This window comes from Pediculus humanus, genomic scaffold (genome assembly GCF_000006295.1).
Source record: "Pediculus humanus corporis 1103172108318 genomic scaffold, whole genome shotgun sequence".
Taxonomy (NCBI): Eukaryota; Metazoa; Arthropoda; class Insecta; order Psocodea; family Pediculidae; genus Pediculus; species Pediculus humanus.
Window position 1 is genome coordinate 2,287,302 of NW_002987887.1, and position 22,748 is coordinate 2,310,049.

Below are 22,748 nucleotides of genomic sequence, written 5' to 3' on the forward strand. Positions count from 1 at the left end.
AAAATTTAAAAACTTTTTTTTTCCGCCGCCGCCATCATCATCATCATCATCATCATCATCGTGGAGAAAGAGAGAGAGAGAGAGAGAGAGAGAGAGAAAAAGTTTTTAAAATTCATTAAAATAAAAAATAAAAAATTTTTTTTTCTTTTTTGTTTTATCCTTTCTTCCTTCCTTCCATTTTTTTTTATTTTTTATTTTTTAATTTTTTTCCTTTGCAAAAAATAAAAAATAAAAAATTAAAATTAAAACCTTTGGTCTCAAAGGAACGATCAATCAAAACGATAAAGTTTATATTCGAAATAAAAACTTTTTTAAAGAAGGGAAAGAAACAAAAAAAATGAATTTTCAAAAATCTACTCCAGTTAAAAAAAAAAAAAAAAAAAAATTCTTCGGCAAGTTTAACATTTCCTTTTTATTAATTGCAAAAGTGGTAAGAGAGAAAACACGTGGCAGAAGAAGAACAAGAATAAAAAGGAGGGGGTGGAAAAAAAAGAAAAATGGAGTACCAATCATTATGCAAACATTTCAATCATCGATTTCATTTAATTAAAAAACGACGGTTAAAAAATTTTCGAGATGAAAAAAAAAAAAAAAAATTCTTAAATTGATTATTCCGCCATATTTTTTTTCGCCTTCCCCTCCCCTCCACCGGATGAAAAGCATTCGCGACAAAGAGGAAAAGTGGATGGAAAAAAAACCGCAAACGACATTTTATCTATCAATTATCGACGATAACAACCGTCAGGCAAAGGTCATGCCCTCTTGTTCTTATATCTCACCCCCCTTCTCCCTTCTCCCCCCTCTTAATTTTTTTGTTTTATGGAAAATCCTGATACTTATTATTATTTTTTTTTTTATATTTATAGTTATGCATATACATATATATTTTGTGTTCTGCTACAAAACATGGCGCCGTCTGTTTTTCATTTTTTTTCTTTTAACTTCCACGACCGTTTTCGATTCGAGAAAAACAAAACAAAAAAAAAAAAAACATTTTCCTTTTGCTTATTTATTTACTCTCGTAATGGTTTTTCCTTTTTCCACAAACACGCACGCATAAATACGTTTCGAAAATCAGTTTTCCTTTTATTTTTTTTTCTCTTCGGAAAATTCGACGTCAAATCCACCATCGGAGAGGATTTTCCACGACATCTTTTCATCCAGATTACGATAAGCACACATTATCATCACAGATATCAAGAAAAAAAATTTTTTTTTTTTTTAGCTTTTCAGTCAAACTTAAAAAATGATGATGATTTTTAACTTTTCCGAAGGAAACGAAGACAAATAATAATAATAATAACAACACACATTCTCTTTAAAAGAGGGGGGGAGGAGAGAAATATTTTAATAACCATAAAACACAGAGTTCATAAATGGTTCATAAAAATATTTTATATCCTCGTGATGAAATTGAAATTGAAATTGAAAAAAAAAAAAAAAATTTTCCCCGAAAATTTGTGAAAAACAAAAATAAAATTTTTTTTTTTTTTTAATAAAGAGAGAGAATAAAAGGCAGAAAAATTATTATTATTATTATTATTAGTTTTTCTTTAAAGCAATAAAAAATAGATAATAATAATAATAAAGTTTTACCCAAAAGTTTTTATATATACATATATAACGGAAATATCCCAAAAACAAGAAAAAAAGTTTTTTTTAAACAAAAAAAAAAAAAAAAAATTTTTAATATTCTATTTTTTCAACCTCTCTCTCTCTCTTTCTCTCTTCTCTCTCTCTGTCTCACGTCTCTCCATCTTTCTCTTTTAACTCTCGTCTTTCTCCTTATAGTCGATTCATTTCAATAAAATAATAGTCGTCTTTAGAAAAAGTTTTGAAAAAGGACGATTGTGCTCTCTCTTTCTCTCTTCCTCTCTCACTCTCTCTCTCTCTTTCTCTCTCTCTCTCTTTCTCTCTCTCTCTCTCTCTCTCTCTCTTTCTATCGAATGTTCCCATCGAGACTCTTTTTTTTTTTTTTCTTTTTTGTTCAACATCCTAATGCAATTCAAATATATCGATTAGTAATTTAATCGAATGAATGTTTACTATATAGAATTACAATATGCTCCCATTATATTAAATTCTTACGATAGAGAGACATTCAAAAAGTAATTTTACGTCATAAAAACGACGGTTTAATAAAAAGAAAAGAAGAAAAAGCAGAAGACAACGTCGTCGTCGAAGACGAGCAACTTTTCACAAAAAAAAAAATTCAATGACGTAAAAGAAAAAAACCTTCGAATCCAGAATATTCCACGACATTAACATAAGCTTTTTATACTCCCTCCCCCATTTTTTTTTTTTTTTTGAAAAAAATCGATGGAATTTATTCGTCGAAACAACGACAAAAAAAAAAAAATAATGCAAAACTTTTCGAAACGCAGACAAGCAGACGAACAAACGGATTTTACACACACACAACAGCAGAAGACAAATAAAAAATAAATAAATAAATAAATTTTTTTTTTTTTTTTTTTTTGTATATAAACTCCGACGATGATGACGACAAAATTTCGTTTTTTTTATTATTCCCACCATTCCTATTATTATTATTATTATTATCATTATTTTGTATTTAAAAAAAGGGAGATTTAAAATAGATTTTATGTGAAGACAGAACAAAAAAAAAAAAAAAAGGTATAAAAGGCGGTGGCGTTAATGGCATTGAATAATTTATTTGAAACGATAAAGAGAAAAAAAAAAAAAACTTTGAATGAGTTTTCCTTTCTTTTCTTTTCTTCTTCTTTTCACGTACAAATAATTACAATTACAAAATAAATAAATAAATTTTTGCACGATTGCGACAATTTGACAAGTGACGACAAATAATTTTTGGCAAAAATTAAAAATACCTTTGCAAATAAATCTTCGAGTATTTCCATTTCGATTCGCGTGGGATCCAATATGAGATCCTTGACACCCAACATTTCAATGCCGATTTCGCCGACACCTAGCCAGAAGTAACGATTAAATAATCACATTTAAAAAAAACACCTCACCCCCCCCAAAAAAAATACACGCACAACCAACGCAAAGAACAAACAACAAATTATAAAATAATAATGATAATAAAATCCAAAAAAAAAAAAAAACAAACGAAAACCAAAAACAAATAAAAAAAATCAAAAAACGACGTTCGACTCGTTTAAAATCACGAACGTAACTGGAAAAAAAAAAAAAAAAAAAACGGAAACGAGATCTTTGCCCGTTCTTGTTCTCTTATTTCATCTCGTTCGTTCAATCTCAACGCACGCACGCACGCACGCACGCACGCACGCATGTATCCGAGCACTCGCAGCATCTCTTTCATTGCGTACGTAAATAAATAAATAAAAAAAAAAAACTCTTCTTCCCTGCTTTATTATGCTTATCCCCTTTCGCGACGCGGTGATTTCAAAAAAAAAAAATTATTAATAATAATAATAATAATGATTTCAATTTGTTTAATACGACAAACAATTGTTAACAAACGACAAACGTTTTGCAATTGTCGTTTGTTTGTCTGCCTCAAAAAAAAAAAAAAAAAAATTAAATAATAAAGTCGCGTTTTACGTCCGGAAACGGGGTATTAACATACGGTAGGTACTTGGTATTCGATTTGAACAAAAAAAAAAAAAAAACCGCGTGGGAAGAGAAGGAGGAGGAGGAGGTGGAGGAAAACACCTTATTACCCTTTTCCTTTACTTTTTCCGTCAAAGGTGTTGCACACCATGTTTGAATTTTTACTGCCCACATTGACCCACAATAAATTTTGTTTTTTTTTTTTTTTCTTTTTTTTTTTCGAGGTCAAATTTTCTTTTAATGGTTATGAGAGAGAAAGAGAGAGAGAGAGAGAGAGAGAGAGAGAGAGAGAGAGAAAACCAAGCCGACAATCATTTTTTTTTATTTTATTTTATTTTACCGTATTCCGACATTCGTAAAAAAATCTCGTTTTCTTTAAAAAAAAAATTCTTTTTTCCTTGTTTAGTAATGACACGTGTCAGATGTAATAATAATAATAATAATTTTTTTTGTTTTAAAAGGGAGGGAGGTCCCCCGTCCGGTGTTGGTGCGAGTTTTTCGTTCGTTATTGAAAATTTTTTTTTGCTTTTTTACCGTCAAAAACAAAAAAAAACCTCTTCAAGATTTTTTTTCGTCCGTTTAAATTGTAAAAAAAATAATAATAGTATTTTTTAAAAAATCGATATTTAATTTTGTCGTCTGCTTTTGAAAATTAATCACTTGAGGCGGAAGGGGAAAGGGGGGAAGATGAATCCAATTGAAAAACTGCTGATGGGAAAAACAGAGAAAAACAAAAAGTCAATTTTCATTTCGATGGCTAGCTACTACTTCGAACAATTGAAAAAATAAAAAAAGTTATTATTTAATAATAATGATAATAATAATAATAATGATGATAATAATATTAATAATAATAATAATGATAATAATAATAATAATAATAATAATAATAATAATAAGTCAACGGCCATACCGTGCTGGTCACACCGGTTCCCGTACGATCACCGAAGTTAAGCAGCATTGGGCGTGGTGTAAACTTGGATGGGTGACCGTTTGAGAACGCCACGTGCCGTTGGCTCAAAAAGAGCAAAAAAAAAATGAGAACAAGACAAAGTAAGAACCAAAAACAAATCTTGTTCTACTGTCGACCTGAGGCAGCTCGACGAGAACGTGAATTTCACTGCTTCTGACCCTGGCCACTCCAAAGATGTTAGTCACTGGAGCCCAGTTCAGGAGACAAATCGTTCCCATCGAATAAAGATGGACTCAGGAAGACCTTCAAGAATTGATGTGGTGCTATCTTATAATAAGTGGCACCACCGAAATTCGAGTATTTGTCCCTAAGGATTCGGGTAGAAACCTCGGATAAATACTTAAAAACCCCGACAAGTAGCCTTGTCGTGTTTAATGGTGGATAATAATAATAGTAAAGAAAAGAAGGAAAAGAAAACTTTTTTTCGTATATTAAATGCTCGCCATATTTAATCCAGAGTTTTTCCAACTTAATCAAAGTTAAAAAAAAAAAAAAACCCGATCCCATAATCTCCGAAATGAAAATTCCAAACTTTATTGGGGAACCGACCATTCATTACGAAAGAAAGAAAGAAAGAAAGAAAGAGCGCAACAATTTCGCAAATGGCTCGAATGAAAAAGGAAAAAACAAAACAAAAAAAAAAGAGGAGGAAAAGTATTAATGATAAAGGTAAAAGAAAACGGGGAAAGATGGGAAAAGTATTTTCCGTAAGTGGACGTCAAACGGGAAAGGGGAGAAAAGAAAAAAAAAAAGAAAAAAGTTTTGACGAGGGTCGGTCAGAATTTGTGTTTTTGTTTTCCTCCCAAACCGGAGGTAGAAGGGGAAGAGGGGGAATAAAACAAAACAAAAGAAAACAAAAGAAAAGAAAATAAGAAAAAAGAAGAAAATAAATAGAAACAAAACAAAAGTTTGTTCTTTAATTATTTTGAGTACAAGGAAATGTAACAAACAATGGCAATAACAAGAACAGACAAATTTATAAAATGCATGATGGCGTCCCATTGCCACGTCACACACACGCACACGCACTTCGTCCAAAAGATTTTACGATTATGAGATAAAATTTTAATTTTCTCCATTCAATGCTCTCGAAACTCTCTCTCTCTCTCTCTCTCTCTCTCTCTCTTTCTCTTTCTGTCTCTCTCACTTCGAAGCAGATTTTAATATTTGAATAATCTTTATTTGAAATTTCGTTGCTGACGTTGATGCTTCTACGTAAGAAAAAAATACCGACCGTGTGGGGAGAGAGAGAAAGACAGAGAGAGAGAGGGGGGAAAAAGGGAAATAGGAAAACGGAAATGGTGGAAAGGGTCGAAAACGAGGTGAAAACTCAAAATCGCATTTTCACTTCCTTCATCGGCAATTTTATATCCTCGTAAAAAAATGACAAAGAAAAAAAGAAAATAAAGAAAAAAAAAACCAACTCTGAAATTATTTTTATTTTTATGGACGGGGTGGAAAAAAAGAAGGGGGTGGGAGTGGGGGGACTGACGAGAAAAATTACTGCAATGCGGCGACAAAAAAAAAAAAAAAAAAAAAAGTAAAGCCTGAAAATCATTAATCGTAAATGATACACACAAAATGTCTGGCGATGATCATTTAAAATTGTGTAAAGAGAGAGAAAGAGAAATAGAGAGAGAGAGAGAGAGAGAGAGAGAAATAGAGAGAGGGGGGAAAGTGGGGGGAAATCTCAAAAAGAAAAAAGAAAAAAAATATTTAACAACTCGTAATTATATAAAAATATTACGTAATATGAAATAACAATTTTTGAAAAAAAAAAAAAACAATAATAATAATGATAATGATAATAATGATGATGATGATGATGATAATAAATTGTCAAACCTACCAACTTCCTTACCCTCCCCCCCTTTCTCCCCATTAAAAAAAAAAAAAAAAACTTATTTCATTACGTAATTGCTTGCTCTTTTTTTTTCTTTTCTTTTCTTTTATCCACAGCAGACGACAACTGGAAACTTTAATTTTTCCCGTTTTTTTTTTTTTTCTGCTTTCCTCTCCCACTTTTTGTCTTTTATTTTTCCTTCCTCTTCCTCTCTTTTCCTTTTCATTTGTCCTGTACGAGATTTCGAGTTAAGTAAGAAACCTTTTTGAATGGTTTATTACTTTCTTTCTCGTAATAATGTATTTTTCTACCACTCATATAATACTTTCTTTTAATGGTTTTTTCTTTTTACATCTTTTTTCTCTTTTTTTGTCTCCCACTCCCCACTCCCCGCTTGCTTTTATATACGTACAAATTCTTTTATGTTTATTTTAAACTTGAAACAAAGTTAAAGTACGTTTTCTTTTTTGTCGTCACTTCCTCTTGTCCTTTCAGTGTGTGTGTGTTTGCGTGAGAGAGAGAGAAAGACAGAGGGGGAAAAATATAGATATAATAGATAGAGGGGGAATAGATATAAAAAAATGTTTGTTTTCTCACTTTTACCCCCCCTCCCCTCCCTTTCCATTAATTAAATATAACCATTACGAAACAATCGAAAGTTTTTTTTTTTTTTTTTTTTGAAATTTTAACCAAATATTTGACGAGAATTGGAAAAAAAATTCGCCATTTTTTTTTTCTCTCTCAACTTTTTTCCCATTCTTTTCTCTTTTTCTTTTCTTTTCTTTTCTTTTTTTTTATAATGGAAAATCGACTCTAAATAAAATAATATCTTTTCCCCCGGTATAAAATTAGAAAAAAAGACATTCTACCGTAAAATAATTTAAATTAAAAATATTTTTAAAGTCATTTTGAAAATCTTTTTATATTCATAGAGCGTTAAAGAATTTTTTTTTTTTTTTTTTTTCCTCTTTGCTTCCTGCCAGTTTTTTTTTTTTTTTTTGGAGAGAGGAGAGAGGTAGGGGGGAAGAGGAGAAAGAAGAAGAGATTTTTTTTTTTTTTGTTATATTTTCCCCACGAAATCTTATTTCGGGGCCAAATTTAACAAAAAAAAAAAAAAAGAAAATTTCACAGTCGGCAGAAATTTCGCTTTTTCGATTCCCTCGTGTAAAATGAAAAAATCCAAATGAATGAAAATGAGAAGAAGAAGAAAACCCGAATGGAAAATTCTTTAAGATTGTTTAACTTAAATTATCATTATCATTATTATTATTATTATTAAATTTTCCTATTAAAATTAGAAAAACTTCAATTTTCCTATCCAGTTTTTTCCAGATAATCATCGAGAAAAATTTTCAAAGAGATTATTGCATTTTCACAACGTGACGTACAAACTTTGTATCGACAACAAGAACAAACGACACAACAAACAAAATAATAATAATAATAATAATAATAAATTTTTTCAATAAATAAAACAAGAAAAACGCGAACAATTTTTTTTTTTTTTTTCAAACCGACAAAGCAATTTTTTTTATTGACCCGGTAAAAATCAAATTAAAAAAATTTTTTTTTTTTTTTCTTTTTGAGTTTAAAAAAACTCAAGCGTGAAATTTCAAAAGCAACAACAGCAACAACCACAGCCAAAAAAAACAAACAAACAAACGAACGAAACGAAAACACCACTTCAAAGATTTTTCAAAATTCGCTTTCATATTTATATTTTTAGTATTAGAAAGAAGGATACGTGAAATTTTATGCATGCAAAAAATTCAAATAAAAAAAAAAAAAAATCATAATGAGTTTCCCTCTGAAAATCTAGGTTAATTAACTAACCCTCTCCCCTTCCTCCCCTCTCCTATCTTCCTCCTCCCAAATAATTAAAGTTTTCCACTTTGACAAAAAAAAAAAATAAAAAAAAAATAAAAAAAAAAGAATAAAACCCGTAAAATTAATTAAACTTGTAATTAGTTATTAGGTTTCGCTCCAAATACCTTTTTTTTTTATCTAAGAGGAGCCCCTTTCCCCTCCCCCCAACCTTCCCTTCCCCGAAAAGCAGACGCTTTTTTTTTTTTTTTTTTTTTTTTAAAAAAAAAACCTTAACACGGTAGAAAATGTTAACAAATTTTTCTTATGCCTTGTATAAATAATAACGAGTCACATGTTTGACAATTAACAACGCCATTCAAACAAATGCAACAATTATTTATTTAAAATTCAAAACACACAAGCCGCGTACAAAAACAAACAACAAACAACAAACGCATACACACACAAACACGCGCGCGCCCGAGCTCACAAAACGTCTGAGGTTTTTGTTTTCTTCTTCTTTTAAATTACATTCACAGAATGTCAAAAGATGAAAACAAAAACAAAAAAACAAAATTTTTTTTTTTTTCATTTACGCCATCTTTAAATTAGAGGGGAGAAAGGGGAAGAGGGGGGGGGGTAAAAAAAAGAGAGAGAAAAAAAAACTCACCTTGTCTTGCAAAATATCTTTGACTTGCGATGCCTGATGTTTAAATCTATGGAGTTCCAATTCCAATCCCAAACATTTTTCCTGCCAGTTGATTTCCATTTTTCCTTTGTTTTGAATCATTTTCCTCGGCGATCCTCCTCCCCTTCCTTCCCAACGTCCCGCCGAATAATTGAATTGACTCACGCTCGAATCGACGGCGGAAAAATTTCCAGACGTTTCCGACTCCGGCACGTTCGCGAAATCGTCACTTTCGATATCCATGAGCACGAGAGATGAATTCGACGTGGGACGGTTCAAAGGAGTCGATTTGTTTTGAAAACCGTAGGAAAATGGAGATGGAGACGATGATAATGATGATGATGATGAAATGGTGACGGCTGAATTTGAACCTCCCCCTAAAATGGGGGAGTTTTTCGTCACGTGTGAAGAAGAAATGTTCGGAGCGTAAGTTTGACGGACCCTTCGCGGAAGGAGACGAGGACTTCCCGGATTCGAACCTCCTCCCACGGAATTAAACGAGGATCCCGAAGAAATATCGCTTAAACGAGAAAGCGGATCTGATATTTTCCTTCTGTGAGATGAAGGGCTGCTGCCGTAATCCTCAGCCATTTTTTCTTTTTTCTTTCTTTTTCAAATTCACCAACACATTTTTCACGAAAAAACAACTTAAAACCTTTCTTTCTTTCTTTCTTTCTTTCTTTCTTCTTTCTCTTGTATTTATTATCACATTGGAATATATTTTTCTCTTTTTTACTATTTAGTACGAGAAACAAAAAACAAAATTTAAATGCATAGTAAAACTGGAAGAATCGCGATTATTATAAATTTCATTCTTATATTTTTCTATCTACATAATTATTTATCTATCAATTTATCTACATATATATTTGCCTATATATTCATAACAACTTTTAAATAATTTTACGACTGATCGAAATTTTATATAAATCGTAAATATATACACATTTATATATATAAAAAAAAAAAAAAGTGATGTCGGTGATGTTACTACATTTGATGACGACGACACGAGTGAAACGTTTCTTTAGTGACACATCTGAAACACAAAAAAAAGACAAAATTATTGATGACGATTCTAGAAAACATTTTCGACAATAAAAACATTAAAAGAAACAAAAGACAAAAACAAAACACAGAAAAAACAAGAAACAAAACAAAACAAAAAAACTTTTTCCATCGCATTTTGATAGATAAACACATTTACTTGTGATTTATCGTTTGCTCTCCCCCCCCCCTATTTTTTATTTACGGGAAAAGGAAAAATAAAAAATTGCTGATAATAATAATAATAATAGAACAAAGTTATAATGAAAAATTATTGGTAGATGCGGATAATTTTTATTTTTTTTTATTTGCTTATCGATCACATCGTAAAAAAAAAAAGTTGTAAAAATAAATTTTTAAACAACGGATTTCCGGAGGGGAAAAACAATTTTCCTCAATTAGAGGGCGTTAAATCGTTAAACTAGTTAATAAAGATCATTGTCATGGCAACACACCTGGACAAGAATTCAATTTTGAAAACTGACCGGAAGGCAAATTATATACTTCGTGCAAAAGAACACGCGCAAGAAAAAAAAAAAAAAACCGGAAAACCGACGACGAGGAAAAACAAAAAAAAAAATTCATTATTTAATTATAAAAATTTTCATTTTCTTTTCCGTCGCTATCCCGGAAATTCCGGAACCGATGATATTCGCGATTCCAAAAAAAAAAAAAAAAAAAAAAAAAAAAAAAAAAACAAAAATTCGATTCTCATCGAACCGGAAACCCATGAATTTTTTAAAAAGAAACGAAAAACACGAACGAAATAATCGGGGAAAAAAATAATACATTTATTATTATTATTATTATTTTTTATTCGATAACGTAAATTATAATCATCATCATCATCATCATCATTTTTTTATTTCCGGAAATAGTTTTTGAAAAAAAAAAAAGAAAACGATTCGCGTGACTTTTTTTTTTTCAACACAAAAAAAATTATTATAAAAAAATAAATAATTTTAAAAGCAAACCGAAAGGAAAAACAAAAAAAGGCGGGAAAATTTTTTTGAATTTTTTATGTAGAAAAAAAACAAAAAAAGAAAAGAAGAAAAAAAGGTTTTCTTTTTTTTTTTTTTTTGCAACCATTTTCACGTTACAAATCTGCGGTGATGTTTGTTTGAAAAATAAAAAAAAAATGTTTGCATAAAACATTTTTCTCTCACTCTCTCTCTCTCTCTCTACCTCTCTTTGTTTCTTTCTCTTTTTCTCTCTCTATCATTCTTTCTCTCTCTTCTTCTAATATTTTCCTCCAACATTTTCAACTGGAATATCGATTTATATGCACATATATATTAAAATAAAAAAAAATTTTTTTTTTTTTTTCCCAATTCGAATCGTTTCCGCAATGTCATCCACATGTTTATTGTTAACATCATTATCATCATTATCACGATCGTATTTAGCAGTCCTCGTGACCCCAAGTTTCGAAGAGGACAAGGGGGCAGGGGTCATGAAATTTCCAAAATCAAAAAACTCATGTTTTAAAATTTTCCTTTTTTTTCTTCTCTCTTTCTCTTTTTCTCCCCAATGAATTTTCCTCTCTCAATTTCTTCTTTATCTTACTTTTGCAGTCGAACAATATTTAAACAAAAAAAAAAAAAAAAAAAATTAACGTGGAAATAGGTAAAAAAAAAAAACCTGTCAGGGAAAGAATAAAAAAAAAATTTTTTTTTTTAGAAATTTGTTTACTCGCACACGAGCGCGCGCGTTTTCGTTTTTTTGCCAAAATCAAAAATTTTATTTTCGTAAACATCATTTTCCGGTAAATTTGATTCGTGGAAATAGTTTTCAAAAGAGTTTGTCGAGGCGTTAACGGATATCCTTTCATTAAAAACAAGAGGGAGGGGCAACAAAAAAAAAAAAAAAACGTTTTCGAAACCTTTTCCCTCCCTCCCCCTTTCCTCCTCTCCCTACTCCCCACTCCCCTTGCACAAAACCTTTTCTTTTATTTTTAAACACTCCAACAAATCGCGGTAAAAAAAAAAAATATCAACATTAATTTCTCTTCCTCTCTCTCTCTCCGATCGTTTTCTCAGAAAAAATTATTCTAAAGCCACGATTTTTTTTTTTTTTTTTATCACTCCACCGCTAATTAATATTTTTAAGAATTTCAAACAACAAAAAATTATTTAAAATTTTTCTTTTTTTTAGTAGTAAACTATTAATTAACGCCATATTGAAATTTCACACCGCGAAAAAAAATTTGTTATTAATATGCTTTCATCATCATTAATTGCTTCCGATATTTTTCCATTGAATATTTTTAAAACATTAGCAGACGACATATTTTTTATGACGTCGACTAAAAAACCGGGAAACTTTTAAAAGAAATTTACAATTTTTTTTTTTTTTTTTTAAACGTGGCAGCAAAATGAGATAAATTTATAAATTAGTACGAAAAGTTTTCCGTGTCGATTTTTACCTCGTTTAAATTTTCCAAAGCTTTTTAAAAAGCTTCTCTTCTCTCTCTCATCTTACCCTCATATAAAAATGCTAATTTATCAATTTTTACGATGTTTGAAAAAAAAGAGAGAGAGAGTGAGAGAGAGGAACGGGAAAAAAAAAGGTTTTTGAAAAATGTTTAAAAAACACGAAGAGAACGTTTCGGTGATTGAGACCCTCATGAAAATTATAAAAAATTCAAACCATTTTTTTTTTTTTTTTTTTTCCTCCAACCAGAAGATGTAGGATAAAGAGAGAGAGATAAAGATAGATAGAGAGAGAGAGAGAGAAACTTTCGAACAAACTCCCAACGTTCTTTTTTTTTTTCCCTGATTTTTGTTTTGTTATTCCGAAAATAGCTTTTCAGTCAATTTCATAAATTTTAAAAAATTTTACTTTCTTATTCACCCCCCTTCCCCCCATAAAAATATCCATTATATGTATTTTTTTTTTTTTTGATTTCTTTATTTATGACCCGATAAAAAAAAACAACTAATAATAATAATAATAATAATAATCGCAATAAACAAAAAAATAAAATAAAATAAAAAATGTATGTTTAATAGTAACGTAAACAAATTGTAAAAAAAGTTTTTTTTTTTCCTCACCCGTTCGAAATAAATCCGACGAACGCTTCCAACGTTTGTTTTTCCCTTTTAAAAAAAAAAAAATTCAATCTCACCACCAGTTAAACGCATTCGCGTTCGGGTAAGAAAATTTATAAAGAAAAAAAAAAAAAAACAGCAACAAGAAATATCGCGCGGCACGTGATTAAACGATCCCGAGGGAAAATGAAAACGGACTTGAATGAATTTAAAAAAATTATGTGTCTCAGTTTTTTTTTTTTTTTCCTTCTTCTCCAGTTAATAATAATAATGATAATAATAATAATAATAATAATAATAATAATAATAAAAAGGCAAACAAACAAACAAACAACACATGCTGGCGTATTTATTTTATACGGAGGTTGATTGATGACGACAGTAAATTGGATTTAATCGGATTAATGTCATCATTTACTTCGAATTGTCCAGAATGTGAAGAAAGAAAGAAAAGGAAAAGGAAAAGGAAAGAAAAGGAAAGGAAAATTAGTCACGTGGTAGTGGTGGCGGTGATGGCGGCATGAATTATATAAGTTTTACTGAGAAAAATAATAAAATAATGAAAACGTGCTTCGACTGTTTTTCTTTTTTAGAGAAAAAAAAAAAAAAAAAAAAACGGACTCGTTAAAGTTATTATTTACGTTTTATTAACGCACACGCATGCATGCATGCACGCACACACACACACACACACACACACACACGCTTTACATGTGTGTGAACAATTTTGTAAAAACGAAACAACAGCAGTAAAACCAAAACCAAAACAAAACAACAATTTTAATAATAAACAATTGTTTTCTGTTGGAAAAAAAAAATTTTTCGCACATGAAAAAATTTCTCTTTCTCTTTTTCTCTTTCGGGAGAGAGAGAGGAAGACAGAAAGAGAGAGAGAGAGAACATCCCGAAGGTCCATTGAAATTATAAAAAAAAAAAATTGTAACTGCACAAACAAACCGCAATGCGTACAACAACATTTTCCCTTTTTTCTTTTTTTTTTTTTTTTTGTTCGTCGTCTGCTAACAATTTTTTTTTTTTTTTCATTTTTTTTAATTTCCTCGCATGGAGTAGAGATAATCCGTCAGAGTAATATTTTAAAAAAAAAAAAAATTAATGATCATAATCCGACAGCGCGACATCAAAAGCATAAAGTTCCTCATTAAAAATTATAAATTTTTTTTTTTATTTTTTGTCTCTCTTTTGTTTTTCTAATTCCACGTCAAATTTTAAAAAAAAAAAAAAAAATCTTCCCCCATGATACCATAAGTATTTTTATCTCTTTTTTTTTTTTTTTTTTTTTTTCCAAGTTTTGCATACTCTCTTCTTAAATTTCTCACCACGAAAAACGGTTTTTTGTGTTTTTTTCGAATCGATATCGAAATTCTATGCCACGTTTACTTTCTTTCTTTTTTTTTTTTTTTTTTTTTTTTTTTTAAAAAAAAAAAAAAACGGTCCCTCGTTTAAATAACACGTCATCATGGTTTTCAATCGAAAACTTTTAATAATAATAATAATAATAATAATAATAATAATAATAATAATAATAATAATAATAGTAAAATGATTAAACTTTTCGCAAAATCTATACAATTCCTTGTTTTTTTTTGTTTTCTTCTTTCGTTTTTCTTTCTTGTTCTTTTTTCTTTTTTTCCTCCCCTTTTAATCTTCTCCTTCGCGTTTTTTTTTTTTTTTAAAAGAAATTCAAAGCAAATCACGTACAACTCGTGAAAAATGAGTTTGAATGTAACGCAGTGAAAGAAAGAAAGAATGAAAGAAAGAAAGGAAAAAGATACGAAAGAGTTTACAATCGTTTTATATCAACGCTCTACTCCCCCCACTCCCCTTTCCCCTCCTCCCAAATCCAAAGCACTGATAATACAATGATACCATTAAATAAATAAATAGCAAAAAGGAAAAGGTTGCGGGAAACGTAATTCATTGGATAACCCCCCAAGAAAAAAAAAAAGAAAAAGAAATGGAAAAGGGAAAACCGTAACCGCGGCAAATGCTTTAAATTAAAATTTCAACCTTAATAACCTTTAAAACCCGGCATTAATTAAATAATAATAATAATAATAATAATAATAATAATAATAATAATAATAATAATAATATATATTAACCTACGTCCTTTCGAATATACAACGTCCGAAAAATCGGTTTCGAATAAAATAAAAATAAAAAAAAATAATTTTTTTTGTTTTTTATTCTTTTCCCTTTTTCCGATTATCGATTTACGATAATCGAAAATTTCTTTTTTTTTCTCTCTCTCTCTCTCTCTCTTTAATTAAACGAAAAAGAATAATGATAATAATAATAATAATAATAATAATAATAATAATAATAATAATATACGTACACCTTTGACCGAGATAAGGTAATTTAATTTTTTTTGGGGGCCTAAAACGTGATAAAACACAAGAAAAAAAATTTTTTTTTTTTTTTTCCACGAGTCTTCCACCACGTTTTTTGAAAGATTTTCTTTTTTGTCGTGTCAATAAATAAACACAGCAGTACGATAATTATTTTAACATTATCGATTTGTTTTGACACTTTACAATTTCTCTGCTTTTATCCATTTTTTTGTTTTTTTTTTGTTGGAAAAATAAATTATTTTATTTTTTCTTTACATCCCTTTTTTGTAACAATAAGTTTCAACAATTTTTTTCTTTTTTTTTTTTTTTGAACGTTCAAAATGTCGACATGTTGCTGCTGTTGCTGCTCCTCCTGCTGCTACGTTCATAAATTCGCTGACGCGAAATTTTCTCGTGTTTTCAAATAAATGTCAAGTTGACGACACAAGTCAAAAAAAAAAAAAAAAATTGAAATCAGTTTTCCTCGGTATTTTTCGTTTCTTCTTACACTTTTTCTTTTTTCGAAACAAATTTTTGTTTTTCCTATTGCAAATTCAAATTCTTCTAAAAAAAAAACTAATTTCCATTCGACACTTTTCCTAATAAAATCGTTAAAAACAATTTTTTCTTAAAAAACAAACAAACACGATGAAAAAAAATTAATTTTTTTTTTTTAAAAACATATCGTCTGTCGTGTGATTCAGGTACGATTCGTATATCGCTTTTTCAACGTCAACTTTTTAATTAACAACAAACAACAACAAACGAAAAAACTTTTATCGTTTTTTTTTTTTTTTTTTTACACGATTTTCAAAAATTTCATTTCAATAAAAAATTATTTTTATCGTTATTAAAAAAAAAAAAAAAAAAAGAATGAAAGAAAGAAAGAAAGAAAAATGAATTAAAGAATTTTAATTAAAATCGTGTCAACAGAAACACCTGAAAACGGTTTTTTTTAAAAAAGTAAAATAAAATAAAATAAAAGCTTACATAAAAAACAAACGATAATTTCTCTCTTGAGACTTTTTTTTTTTTTTTAACATTCACCTAAATATGATACACCTGAGACGCTTTTCCGAAAAAAAAAAAATGGCACTTGGACTTACTAATGTCTTTTGCCTTTTTTATATATATTTTTTTTTTTTTTATGAATTTACACCGGAAACGTGATTAATTTTTTTTTTTTTTTTTTTTTTTACACTCGTATATATATAAACAACCACTTTGTAAAAAAATTGTGATTCATTTCGAGTTTTTCCAAAAGAAAAAAAAAAAAAGAAAAGCTGAGGTTGTCGTAAGTTGATTTTTTTACCCCCCCCCCCACCACCACCAACTTCACCAGGGGGCACCTGTAGACGTTTTGAACTTGAAAAACTTTTCCCTTTTTCCTATTTCCCTCGATCTTTTCGTCGTCCGAAAATTTCGTTTCCGCTTTTCCTTATTTCCTTCCTCATTTCCTTTTTCTCTCTCTCTCTCTCTCTCTCTCTCTCTTTTTTTTTTTTTTTTATTATTTGCTCGAGTCTCTTTTTTTTTATGCGGCAATAAGTGTGCAGGGTCACGAGTTTCACTTTTCCACCCTTTCAAGCAGGGGTAACTTGATTAATTTCCATATTGCACAATTTATAGTTCGTATCGTGGATGCAGACATTTTTTTTTCCTCCCGTCGCTCTCCCTCTTCTTTTACGCTCCCTTTCTGACACTTTTTTCTTTTTCAAAACTTTAGGCGCGTTTATTCATTTGAGACAACAAAAAAAAACGCATAAAAATTATTTTTTCATATTTTTATTCTCCAGTACGAATTCTGGAATTTTTTACTAACGTGACCGTCACCTGATTAATAAATTTCGTAAACTCCATAATCATTCCCATAATGATAAAAAACGTTGAGTAATTTTTCCGACCTCGTACGAAATCGTAACTCCCAGTAAAATTTAATAAATTTAAAGGAGGGGGGGGGGAAACAAAAAAAAAAGAAAAAGAACAAGAGGGACTCGAGCATGAGACCGAAATAAAGAAAAAAAAAAAAAGAAAAAGATCAAAAAAAAAAAAGGAGGAAAAAAAGAAAGAAAAGAAAGAAGAAAAAAAATTTATGAAACGAACCTCGAAGAAATATATAAAATCATAAAGTTTTTTTTTTTTTTTTTATTCCCCAGAACCGAACAATTTTAGATGAACCACATTGGGATTTATAGGGAGAGAGAGAGAGAGAGACAGAGAGAGAGAGAGAGAAAGAAAAGTAAAGTAAAGGAATTGAAGTAAGAAAGATAGAAAAAAAAAAAGAAATGACTTTCTTCAACAAACTTGACTTTCTATTAATCATTTTCAAGACTCCATTTCATCCAAAAATAAATAAATAAATAAATAACTTTTCCGCAACTCTGTTTTTTATTTTTTCCTTTTTTTCCCTTTTTTTCTTTTCCTTTTTCTTGTTTTTTTATTTCATTTTTTTTTGCTCATCTATTTAAGTACGGCATCAGTTTTATTTTTCTTTTCGTGAAAACGAATAAGATGTCATTATTGTTACACTATGTTATTCCTTACGGGATTTATAATTCGCGGCCATATTTAAGGATTAAAAAAAAAAGAAAATTTTCCATTTTCCTCTCCCCTTCCTCCCCCCTGCGCGCGTTTATGCATACGAAGGTAAACGAAAAAAAAAAAAAAAAAAAAATGTATTTCACCCCAATTCCCATCGAATAATTCGTTTTTTTTCCTCTTCCTCGGTTTGTTTCCTTTTTCGAAAAGATTCATTCAGTCATTCAGTCATTCATTCATTCATTCATTACCGCGGAGAGACAAAATTTTCACATTAATTCACAATTATTTATCGACGATTCTTACGCACATTTCGTGGCATTTTTTTTTTCACATTGAATGAATTTTACGAGTTTTCCTCCACGAAAATTATTACGCTTTTAAATCGTATAAATTAAAGGATCTTTATAAAATGTAACAAAAAAAAAAAAAAAAATAGTTGAGAGAGAGAGAGAGAGAGAATGACGTGAACAAAAGTGATAATAAAGTTTTTTTTTTAAATCCTCCAGGAATTTTAAATAAAAAATAAACCGGAAACTCCTCTTTTGAAAAAAAAATCTTAAACGTTATATATACATAAAATTTTTTTTTCTTTCGTACATCATGTAAATGTTCCTCGTAAACTTAAAAATCTCTCTCTCTCTTTTTTTTTATTTATTATTCGATAAAAAGGCTCTCCGTGTACAAAAAATAAAAAAAAAAAATTTCAAAACCTCTTTACGGTGAGTCGTTACCAACATTAAAAATAAAAAATTTTTCAATGAAATTTATTCATAGCCTTTTAATATTCGAATAATTTTCTTCTTTTTTGGGGGGGGGAAGGGGGGGGTAATAAAAACAGCCGTTTTCGTACATTTAAAAAAAATCTCGCAAACTATCATTATTGCCCCTTTTTTTTTTTTTTTTTATAAACATAAAAATAAAAAATAAATAAAAAAAAGAAAATTTATTTACTCACCGTTTCATCGTTTCCATTTACACCTGAAACGAAAAATAAAAAAACGTTAATTTTTTTTTTCTTTTTTTTTTAATAAAATAAATAATTTTTTTACTCGCGGTTTTCCTGTCTTAGAACGGGACGACATGTATAAAATAATAATAATAATAATAATAATAAAGTTTATTTATTAATATTTTTATTATTATTAAAAACTTTAAATCACGGCCGCCATTTCCCGCGCAAAACTTCTCTCGTACTATATTATATTTTTTTCGTAAATGACGTAGAAAAAAAAAAAAAAACAAAAAAAAACATAACCGACCGAAATGTTTTTAAAATAATCACAAAAACACAAAAAAAACTCACAACTTTTTGTTTTGTTTTTGTTAATCCAAGAGAGAGAGAGAAAATTACTTTGTTCTTACATTGAATCACAACAAAATAATAACCGAGTTTCAGATTTGACATCGTCTTTTAATACTAACCGGAAGTGAACAAAACAAAAAAAAAAAAAAAAGAGTCAAAATTAAGTACCGGACTAAAGACGAAAAACATTATTATATAAAATATAATAATAATAATAATAATAATAATTCAAACGTTGATAATTTAAAATTCAACCAAATTAGTAATAATAACATTTTTTTTTTTTTTTTTTTGGTAGGGCTCAATGACCCAGTTTAAAGGTCATCTGAGTAAAATAATTATTACCATCGTGAGTTTTTTTATTTTTTTTTTTTATTTTTCCTTTTTGGTTTAAAAAAAAAAAAACGTAATTTATTTATTTATTTTTTTCTTTCGTAAAAATAATAATAATAATTCATCCGAGTTTTAACTCACAAAAATATTAAATTACTTTTATTATTATTATTATTATTATTTTGAATCACTATTCAGAAAAATTAGAGAGAAAGAGAGGATTAACGTAACAAAAAAAAAAAAATGGAACTCTTAAACATCACGGGTTATGAAGAAATTCAAGTTTTCCCCCTTTCTCCCCCTTTTCCTTCCTCCCCCCCCCCGAGAAATTTTGAACCTTTTAGTCTTTCGCACGTTGATAAATTATCATAATTAGTATTAACGCATTGGTAATTAGCATTTAATTGCAACGAAACAAACGACGCGGGAAAAAAAAAAAAAAAAAAAAAAAAAAAAAACAGGAAATGAAAGCTTTGTTTACTATTATTATTATTATTATTGTTTAAATATCAAACGATTTTGAAAAAAATTTGACAGAGTTAAAGGTTGACGATGTTTCCCGAGGGACCTTTTTTCCATTTATTCCTTCCCTCCTCTCCTACCCTCCCCACCTTTCCACAACACTTTTAGCCACAACGCAAAACCTTTCCTACGATGACTAAAAACCCAGACTATGCTCGCCACAATTTTTTTTCTCTCTCTCTCTGTCTCGTAAATTGATTCCTTTTAATTTTTTTTTTTTTCCTTTTTTCCTTTTGCATTTCATACGTGGGTTTCCATTGAATTTAGACGCATTTATCGACTTTATCGATTGAAATTTAATGTCGGAATATAACAATTAATTAATTAATTAACTTATTTCTCATCGAGTTCGATATTATTCGCGGAAATTATTAATTAAATAAAAGATTTTTACCGCGTGTGTGATGTCGTTATCATCACAAAGTAATTATTATTATTATCATTCCTCAGAAGAAAAAAAAAAAAACTGCGTATAATATTTCAATTAAGATAATAATAAAAAAATAATAATAATAATAACGTTGATCGTTTTTTAATTGGATTTTTTCCTGCGGAGAAATGAAAGAGTTTTAGTCGAATTCGTTAATAAAATTAAACGTAAAAGTCATTCTACGTTCGAGAAAAAAAAAAAAAGAAACAATAATAATAATGATAATTTAAAAGTGACACCGAGGTTTACTACGAAAAACAAAAAAGATTCTAAATCTCTTTAATTTAAAATACGTCAATCGTGATTACAATGATGAATTGGTCTTTGAAAACAAACGTTTTTTTCCGTCACTTCCGGGGGGAAGTACCCCCGGAGCGAAACAACCAAACGTTGTTGAAAATAAACTCTCGTGGCAGTTGATTTGTTAACACAAAATAATAATAATAATATAATGGTGGTAATAAGACGAATTTGTCAACCAAAAACAAATGTCCCAACAACAACGACAACGACAATTCGGTACATCGTACAAAAAATAAAAAATAAAATCATTTCTAGAATGTTCGAATCAAAAAAATTCGAATTTATCGTAAATTTATTTTGTCGATCTTTAAATTTATGTTTAAAAAAAAAAATCTAAAAGGCGATAAATTTTTCCGAGGGGCGGGAAGGGAAGGAGGGAAACAACAAATGAAAAAGAAAAAAGAAGAAGAATTTACCGAAATTGTGTGGAGTAAATCAAATTATTTTTTTTTTTTTGGGGGGAGGGAAATCGAACTTAAACTTAATTTCAAACTTAAGTTAATGAAAAGTAAGTAAGTGAGTAAGTAAGTAAGTAAGTAAGTGTCTGGTATGTTCTACATCGAAACTATAAAGAAAAAAAAATTATTATTATTATTATTATTATTATTACTATTTCTTCGAATTTGAGCGAATTTTTTAAAGGAAATACGCATTATAGAAGAAATGCTCTGGCTTAAAAATAATCAAAAATTAGAATTTTGATTGTAGTAATTACCGAATTTTTTTTAAATGTCTGTGAAACAGTAACAACAACAACAACAACCAAACCAAAGCAAACGATGAGAAAAAAAAAAAAAATGAAAAACAGGTTTTTATATTTTTTTTTTTTTTTTTTTTAAATTTTTTCATTTCTTTGTTATGCGGTAAGATGATACACCTTTAACCGGATTAAACGTCGTGATGTACTCCATAAATAATATTTTTTATTTTTTTCATTTTTCACTTTTTCATTTAAAAAAAAAAAAAAACAACCTTCGTCACATGAGTGTTTCGTTTGAAGGAAAATCAAAAAATGACACGCGAACAAACGAACAAACGTACAAACGGAAGTATTACAAAAAACAATGACAATTCACTTAATAATAATAATAATAATAATAATAAATCATTACATTCCCATGATCGGTTGACGAATATTTTCATTACAACATAAATAATTAAATCCCTAATTATTATTTTTACGTCGTCACGATAAAAAACAAACAACAATTTTCAAACAAACGAAACAAAACAATAACAATAAATTCTCACGTTTAATTTTAAATTATGTTATTAACTAACAATTACTAAAGATACAAAACAATCGGAAATACGATCGAACGAACGATGATTAATTATATTTTATTACTATTTTAATTTACGTGGTAGCAAAAAAATTTTTTTTTACAGCAAATCAAGTCAAAAATCGAGTAATAATAATAATAATAATAATTGAAAAATTTACCTTTTTAAATCACGTAAAAAAAAAAAAAAAAAAAATTCAAAGAACGGAAATTGTAACGACCTGACAAACAACCACGATCGAAATATATATATATTATTCGTATTAGATTGTAAATCGACAACAACGACAACAACAACAACAACAACAACAACGACAACGACAATGTCGAAATTTACTACTTAGAAAATAATATTTTTGTCACGATAACAAAAATTATATTCGATTCAGCTATTTAATAATAAATTCATCGAATACATACATACATAAATACATGTATAAATAAAATAACAATACTTAAAAATTGCTTAATAATGAAAAATCAAATATTTTTTTTTTTTTTTTAATTTTAATTTTAAGAAAAAATTTTTTTTATGTTTTAAGCAAACAAAAAAAACAAACTTTTTATTTTTGAATAATATTACTAATAATTATTATTATTATTATTTTTCAAATATTGTAATTATTATTATTATTTTTAACACACAACCTTTGATACTAAATAATAACGATTGAATTTTTTTTTTTTTTTTTATCTTTTATAATATTTATATTT

General features: G+C 28.6%; 1 protein-coding gene across 1 annotated transcript; it reads right to left on the reverse strand.

Moving 5' to 3' along the window:
- Nucleotides 1–8,775: 8,775 nt before the first annotated feature.
- Phum_PHUM606470 (uncharacterized protein) lies at nucleotides 8,776–9,462 on the reverse strand (the record flags this gene model as incomplete). Its single annotated transcript, XM_002432916.1, has 2 exons — nucleotides 8,776–8,784; nucleotides 8,854–9,462. The coding sequence occupies 2 exons, from the start codon at nucleotides 9,460–9,462 to the stop codon at nucleotides 8,776–8,778; spliced, it is 618 nt and encodes a 205-aa protein (XP_002432961.1).
- Between the last annotated feature and the right edge of the window lie 13,286 nt (nucleotides 9,463–22,748).